Source organism: Apodemus sylvaticus, chromosome X, assembly GCF_947179515.1.
Source record: "Apodemus sylvaticus chromosome X, mApoSyl1.1, whole genome shotgun sequence".
Classification (NCBI taxonomy): domain Eukaryota; kingdom Metazoa; phylum Chordata; class Mammalia; order Rodentia; family Muridae; genus Apodemus; species Apodemus sylvaticus.
In genome coordinates, this window is record NC_067495.1 from 82946848 (window position 1) to 82955218 (window position 8371).

Sequence of the window (8371 nt, forward strand, 5' to 3'; positions counted from 1 at the left end):
TTCCTGGATTCAGGGGGCAAGAATTGTATCTAGTATTTTTGCATCGATATTCATAAGGGAAATTGGCCTGAAATTCTCTTTCTTAGTTGGATCTTTGTGTGGTTTTGTTGTCAGCGTAATAGTGGCTTCGAAGAAGGAGTTGGGTAGTGTTCCTTCTGTTTCTATTTGGTGGAAAAGTTTGAAGAGTACTGATGTTAAGTCTTCTTTGAAGGTCTGATAGAATTCTGCACTGAAACCACCTGGTCCTCTGCTTTTTTTGGTCGGAAGCCTATCTATGACCCCTTCTATTTCTTTAAGGGTTATGGGTCTGTTTAGATGGTCTATTTGATCCTGGTTTAATTTTGGTAATTGGTATCTGTCTAAGAAAATGTCCATTTCCTCCAGATTCTCCAGTTTTGTTGAGTACAGGTTTTTGTAGTAGGATCTGATGATTTTTTGAATTTCCTCGGTTTCTGTTGTAATATCTCTGTTTTCATTTCTAATTTTGTTAATTTGAATACTTTCTCTGTGCCCTTTGGTTAGTCTGGCTAAGGGTTTATCTATCTTGTTGATTTTTTCAAAGAACCAGATCTTGGTTTTGTTGATTCTTTGTATGGTTCTCTTGGTTTCTACTTGATTGATTTCAACCCTGAGTTTGATGATTTCCTGTCTTCTCCTCCTCCTGGGTGAATTAACTTCTTGTTCCAGGGCTTTCAGTTGTTCCATTAATCTTCTAGTGTATGCTTTCTCGAATTTCTTTTGGGAGGCACTCAAAGCTATGAGTTTTCCTCTTAGTACTTCTTTAATTGTGTCCCATAGATTTGTGTATGTTGTGCCTTCATTTTCATTAAATTCTAAGAAATCTTTGATTTCTTCCTTTATTTCTTCCTTTACCAAGGTATCATTCAGTAGAGTATTGTCAGTTTCCACGTGTATGTGGACTTATTGTAGCCTTTACTGTTTTTAAAGACCACTTTTACTCCATAGTGATCTGATAGGAGGCATGGGATTATTTCAATCTTCTTATATTTGTTGAGGTCTGTCTTGTGACCAACTATATGATCTATTTTGGAGAAGGGACCATGAGGTGCTGAGAAAAAGGTATATTCTTTTGCTTTGGGATGAAAACTTTTATATATATCTGTAAACTCCAATTGGTTCAAAGCTTCAATTAGTTTCACTGTCTCCCTGTTCAGTTTCTGTTTTCCTGATCAGTCCATTGGTGAGAGTGGAGTGTGGAAGTCACCCACAATTATTGTGGGTTCAATGTGTACTTTGAGCTTTAGTAAAGTTTCTTTTATGAATGAGGGCGCCCTTGTATTTGCGGCACAGATGTTCAGGACTGAGAGTTCTTCTTGGTGGATTTTTCCTTTGACCAGCAAGTAGTGACCTTCCAAGTCTCTTTTAATGACATTAGGTTGAAAGTCAATTTTATCTGAAATTAGAATGGCAACTCCGGCTTGTTTCCTGGGACCATTTGCTTGTAGAATTGTCTTCCAGCCTTTTACTCTAAGGTAGTTTATGTCTTTGACACTGAGGTGTGTTTCCTGTATGCAGCAAAATGTAGGGTCCTGTTTACATAACCAGTCTGTTAGTCTATATCTTTTTATTGGGGAATTGAGTCCATTGATGTTAAGAGATATTAAGGAGTAGTGGTTATTGCTTCCTATCATTTTTTATTTTAATTTTATACATGTGTGGTTATCTTCTTTGGGTTTGATGAAAGAAGCTGAATATCTTGATTTTTCCAGGGTATAGTTTCCCTCGTTGTAATGGTGTTTTCCCCCTATTATCCTTTGTAGGGCTGTGTTTGTAGAAAGATATTGTGTAAATTTGGTTTTGTCATGGAATATCTTGGTTTTTCCATCTATAGTAATTGAGAGTTTTGCTGGGTATAGTATTCTCAGCTGGCATTTGTGTTCTCTTAGAGTCTGCATGAGCTCCGCCCAGGATCTTCTAGTTTTCATGGTCTCTGGGGAGAAATCTGGTGTAATTCTGATGGGTCTTCCTTTATATGTTTCTTGCCTTTTTTCTCTTACTGCCTTTAATATTTTTCCTTTGTTTAGTACATTTGGGGTTTTGATTATTATGTGATGGGAGGTATTTCTGTTCTGGTCCAGTCTGTTTGGAGTTCTGTAGGCTTCTTGTATATTCATGGGCATCTCTATCTTTAGGTTAGGGAAGTTTTCTTCCATAATTTTATTGAAGATATTTGCTGGCCCTTTAAGTTGTTAATCTTCACTCTTATCTATGCCTTTAATCCTTAGATTTGGCTTTCTCATTGTGTCCTGGATTTCCTGGATGTTTTGGGTTACAAGCTTTTTGCATATCTTTAACTCTTGAGTCGATGGTTTCTATGGTATCTTCGACATCTGAGATTCTTCTATCGCTTATATTCTGTTGTTGATATTTGAGTCTATGGTCCCTGATTTCTTCCCAAGGTTTTCTATCTCCAAAGTTATCTCACTTTGTGCTTTCTTAGTTGTTTCTACTTCTGTTTTTAGATCCTGGAAGTTTTTGCTCAGTTCCATCATTTGCTTGTTTCTTCTAATTCTTTAAGAGATTTTTGTGTTTCCTCTTTCATGACTTATGCCTGTTGATCAAAGTTCTCCTGTATTTCTTTAAGTGATTTTTGTGTTTCCTCCTTGTTGGTTTTTGTATTCTCCTGAATTTTTTCAATGATTTTTGTGTTCCCCTTGTAAGTGCTTCTAATTTTTGATCCATTTTCTCCTGAATTTCTTTATGTCCTTCATGTGTTCCTGTACCAGCATCATGACCAGTGATTTTAAATCCAAATCTTGTTTTTCTGGTGTGTTGGGGTATCCAGGACTTGCTATAGTTGGGGAATTGGGTTCAGATGCTGCCATAATGCCTTGGTTTCTGTTAGTAACGTTCCTCCGTTTGCCTTTAGCCATCTAGTTCTCTTCAGGTGTTAGATGGTCTTATTAACCCAGGCTGGTGCTTCAACCTACTGTGGATCTTTAAGGTTATCTCTGCAACACTGGATGACTGGGTTTCCTCTGGCACAGATTACTGATATGCTGCCTTCCTCTTTTGTGACTTTGGAGCCCTTCTCAGTCTTGCCTCAAGCAATGTTATACTCAGGTTGTCAAAGTCAACCAGGTGTTCTCTGTCTGCTCTATTATGGAGCGAAGATGGTGTGGTGGGGGTCACTCCCTCTGTTGATTTTCACATAGGACACAGGTCCCGTGATGGACTGGCTTGCAGATGAACCACCTCTGTGCTCAGTTCCTGAGTGCAGGCAGACCCCAGGCAGTTTGCACCACCAGAAATCTAAAGCTCAGGGTGATACCGTACCTAGTGACCCTTTTCTGTCCCGGCAGGCAGCGAGTATGACCATGGGGCTTCTCTCCTTCTGCAGCTCTCAGGGCAGGACACAGGCCCTGTGCCTGGCAGACTGGCAGACAAACCGCCTATGTGCTCAGTTCCTGAGTGCAGGCAGACCTCAGGCGGTTTGCACTACCAGAGATCTAAAGCTCAGGGTGATACAATACCTAGTGACCCTTTTATATCCTGGCAGGCAGCAAGTATGGCCGCGGAGCTTCTCTCCTTCTGCAGCTCTCTGGGCTATTTTTAATGTTTAAACTGAGATGTTTATCATATATTTTCAACCTTGTAACTTCAAAGGCCACTAAATCACATGTAAATAGCTATCACATGGGAAGTTGGTTTTGTATCTCTTTTTGGCTGTACTATGTTGTGACCATCTGAATGCATTCTGTCTTTTTATAATAGACTCAAACTTTGCTTCATACTGACTTATTCTCAAAAGATTTGCTTTTATATTTAGGTAAAATTCTCAGCTGTGCTTGAATAAAGTTTTCTGTGGAAAATTGTACAGTTTTCAAGCCCAACAATACCCAGTTCGATGTCCTGTTGTGGCAAAAAAGGAAAGTTGAGACATTAATATTGGAAATCCCCCCAAAAACAGGATCCAGGCTATATCCAGCCATTTGAGTTAATGAATCCTAAACATTCTACAATCAGAGAATTTCAGTGGCTTGAAGTATTGATTGAAGACAGAGTTTTACATAATTTTAAGGAACATTCTCTTACCTTTTGCTTTATTGCTTTAATGAAGGTAATCTTTCCAGAGCTGTATCTATAAGTTTGTATAAAATATTGAAAATATTATCTCACTTTTTCTTTTCTAAAAAAAAAAAAAAATCAGCTTTTCTTTGTTGGATATGAAGTTAGACATTTAAAAGTTTCTCCTTTAGGCCAATTCAGTTAAAACATTTACCAGAGAATTTGGGCAATTTTATCTATTATGCAAGATGCATATTCAATGACAGATGCACATTTTAGTCTTTATTTTTATTTCCCCTTGTAGGAAGGAATCTATAGTCACCTATTTATTTTTTTATTCACTTTAAGTCCCTGTCCCTGTCACAGACCCCACCTTTATCTCCTCCCAATCCCACACTTACAAATCCCTTCCCACATTGCACCATCTCCTTCTCCTCAGATAATGGGGAACACCATCTTGGGTACCACCCCACCCTGGAACATATAGGGCCAGCAGGACTAGGTATATCTTCTTCCACTGAGCCCCAATCAGGCAGTACAGGTAGTAGGGAGGGCATCCAATGACAAAAAAAAAAAAAAAAAAAAAAAAAAAAAAAAACAGAGACCTAAACAGCCCTTGCCTCACTTGTTAGGGTTCTCATATGAAGATTAAGCTGGACATTTGCTACAAATATTTAGGTGGTATAGGTCAAGCCCCTGCTCCAATCCAGAGACCCCAAAAAACTGGGTAATAAGGAGGTACTAAGGGAGGATATATGAATCTCACTTAGGAGGGGCAACTAAATATTTACTGAAAGTGGATAGGGAGAGGGAATTCAGTTGGAGAGAGTGAGGAGGGATATGTGAATTGTGAACAAGGTTGTAGGGAGGGGAGACAGGAGAAGGCTAGTGAGAATGGAAATCCTTGAAGGGGGATCTCTGGGACTAGCTAGAGGTAGATTCAAGAGGATACAGGGAGTCTATGGGTGTGAACACAGCTGAAATTCCTACCACAGAGGGATATAGAGACTGAAGTGGCCACTTCCTGTAACCAGGCAGGACTTACAGAGGAGATAGAGGGATTTCAATCTACCTACAAAACCTTCAACCACAAATTCATCTTGCCCAAAAGATGTGCGGGGGACAGGGGGAGTCAGAGCAGAGACAGAAGGAAGAGCCAACCAATGACTCCCCTAACTTGAAAGCCATTCCATGTGAGAAAGTCAAGCCCAAATACTGTTAATGATATTCTGTTATACTTGCAGACAGCAACACAGCACAACTATCTCCTGATGGAGGCAGATGCAGAAACCTACAGCCAAACATCAGGCAGAGTTAAAGAAATATTGTGGAAGAGTCTAGGTTAAAATTTCAGAAGCTGAAGGCTCAAGGACACCACAGGCACCCACTGTTAAACATTTGTTTTACTCTGAGTTAATCTTCAGTATAGATGTCATAAAAACTTGATCAGGAAGAATCAAAGACTTGTGTTTGTGGGCTTTCTCCTGCTATTGAGGAAAAGGAGGTGAGTGGAAAAATATTATAAAAATACAAAAATACTAGGAATACTATAAAATACTAGAAATATAATACTAGAAATACTAGAAATAAATGATTATGTATTATATATAATACAATATAGAAAAACTACAAAAATATTAGAAAAACACTATAAATATCATAGTCCAGAAGGGCTAGATTAAACTTGAAATACTGACTGTCTATATTTCTCCTCTGTCTATACCCTTCTGGCTAAAATGAGATGGAATGGAGATATTTGTTATGGTAATCCACCATCTCCTCAGGTTGCTGTCCATCTGAGTAGAACAGATAATAAACTAAATTCCTGCTTTTTTGCCTTTATGACAGGCAACATGGTCCACTTACAATAGGTACTACACATATAACCAGCTGGATTTGAGATAGAATTCTCCATCAAATGCTATTCTAGTGACCTATGTATTATAATTTAGAAACATTACTTTTATTGGCAAAAAACTAAGGGGACTGTCTCTCTCTCTCTCTGTCTCTCACTCTCTCTCTAGTTTACATGTGTTATTTTGAAAGCTTTTCCTCTCTGTGTTTTTCAGAGGTAGCAATTGAATCAGTAAACTTTCGTGTATGTTGCAGAATGAAATTTTACCCCAGAAGTAAGACAGACAGCTCAACATGTCAAGATTGTAAATCTCCCATATACTTTCCCTTAGGTGAACTGTATTATATGGGTAAGCTATATATTGACAGGATATATTACTTTGGAGACTTTTATAAAGTAAAGGCCATCATAATAAATTAGCAGAAATCCATATACAGAGTAGTAGATATATAATATTGAAATGAACAATGCCTATTCTCTTCAATGTGAGAATATTCCATAGGAATTTATTTTACTTAGTCGACTAAATCAATGAAAGCTTATTGGTAAAATTAAAAATGGCCAGAAAGATTTCAGTATGAATTCAATTACATTTAATCAAAATCCAAGCACTTGATTCTTTGCCCAATGTTAAATAATAAAGCTTAAAATGAAATAAAAATTTTGTGACTAGAATATGGAAAATCGAGGAACCGACAGCATTGGCGCGGACTGGTATCCGGTTGATTGCGGTTTGCAGGGTCCGCCATGGAGTCAGAGCAGATGCTGGAGGGACAGACACAGGTTGCAGAAAACCCTCACTCTGAGTACGGGCTCACAGACAGCGTTGAGAGAATAGTTGAAAATGAGAAGATTAATGCAGAAAAGTCATCGAAACAGAAGGTGGATCTCCAGTCCTTGCCCACCCGTGCCTACCTGGACCAGACAGTTGTGCCTATCTTATTACAGGGACTCGCTGTGCTCGCAAAGGAAAGACCACCAAATCCCATTGAGTTTCTAGCATCTTATCTTTTAAAAAATAAGGCACAGTTTGAAGATCGAAATTGATTTCTTGGGAAGAAAAGAAACATTTGGTTGCTTCTGTAGATTTACATGATTACGAGGCAGCTTTAATTGCCATGATTCCCCTCCCCACTCTGGAAGTCTAAGAACCTTCAGGACCACGGAACTCACTTCTGGAGTTGCAGAAGAGAGCATATCCCTGTCTGATTTAATCACCATACTTATTTAATGAGTATCATCTGTGCAATTTTTTTTCTCAGATTGTCTTTTGCTTTGTTTTTAAAAAGACCTTCAAAATAAACTGTTAAAACACCTTTAAAAAAAAAGAATATGGAAAATCCCACCATTAATGTAATTGTTAAGATTAAGTACCCTGTGTTCAGTCCAAGGGTTGGCTGCAGGAATCTGCCTCTGTACTTGTCAGGCTCTGGTAGAGCCTCTTAGGAGATACCTATATCAGGCTCTCGTCATCAAACCCTTCCTGGCATCTGCAATAGCTTTTGGGTTTGGTGACTGTATATGGGATGAGTCTCCAGGTGGGGCTCCCAGATAGAGGAGTTGGAGTAGGGACTGAAGGAGCTGAGAGGGTATGGAATCCCATGTGGTGAGCAACAGTATCAACCAGCCAGAGCCCCAAAGCTCCCAGGGACTGGACCACCAACCAAATAATACAAATGGAGGGAGCCAGGACACTGACTGCAAATGTAGCAGGGGATGGACTTGTTGGACATCGGTGGGAGGAGCAGCCCTTGGGCCAGAGGGGGTTTGCTGCCCCAGTATAGGGAATGCCAGGGCAGGAACATGGGAGTGCATGGGGGAGCACCCTCGTAGAGTTGGGGGATAGAGGGTTTCCAGAGGGAAAAACTGGAAAGCTGATAACATTTGAAATGTAAACAAAGAAAATATACAAAAAAAGGTGGAAAAGGGGGAAAAACACACAAAAACATTAACCAAAGGACATAAAAAGGGAACTAAAGATATAAGAAGATAAATACTGACTGAGTTTATCTATAGGAAACTTCACCAATAACTTAGTTGTGGTTTTTAACTTTTGATGATTCTGTGGAGCTGTGACAGGTGATAAATATTCAGCTAGATAAATACCTGTAATGGATATGCATGTAAACATTCACCTTTGAAAACTTCTTATTCAATTTGTGATTTGATTTTGTGTGAAATTATGATAAACCATTTTACACGTGATCATGTATTCTTAAAGATATATAATCACTGAGGCCAGAGAAAAGTCTGAACTGAGCTGGGGTTTTAGACAGAACAATTTTTAGAAAGATCTGAACAGAAAATTTCATAACAGAACTAAAGATAATTTTTTAGTCAAGACACAAGAGAACTTTTCAGACACAATTGAACTCATGAAAAACTTAGAAACCAAGACATAGCATTGGGAGAAAAGGCATTTAGAACAAGAACATTATTGTGACATCAGAGCAGGAGGAGAGGGCAAAATTAGAAGGAGAAAGCAGA

At 38.8% G+C, this 8371-nt stretch overlaps 1 protein-coding gene across 1 annotated transcript; it reads left to right on the forward strand.

Annotated features, from left to right (window-relative positions):
* The first annotated feature begins 6577 nt into the window (after positions 1 to 6577).
* LOC127675375 (protein dpy-30 homolog) lies at positions 6578 to 7161 on the forward strand. The gene has a single exon (XM_052171486.1). It carries the CDS (start codon positions 6632 to 6634, stop codon positions 6929 to 6931), a length of 300 nt encoding a protein of 99 aa, XP_052027446.1. The 5' UTR covers positions 6578 to 6631; the 3' UTR covers positions 6932 to 7161.
* The last annotated feature ends 1210 nt before the right edge of the window (positions 7162 to 8371 follow it).

Bases quoted from the DNA above. Each gene is read 5' to 3' on its own strand.
- LOC127675375 (XM_052171486.1), top strand. From the start codon at position 6,632: ATGGAGTCAGAGCAGATGCTGGAGGGACAGACACAGGTTGCAGAAAAC.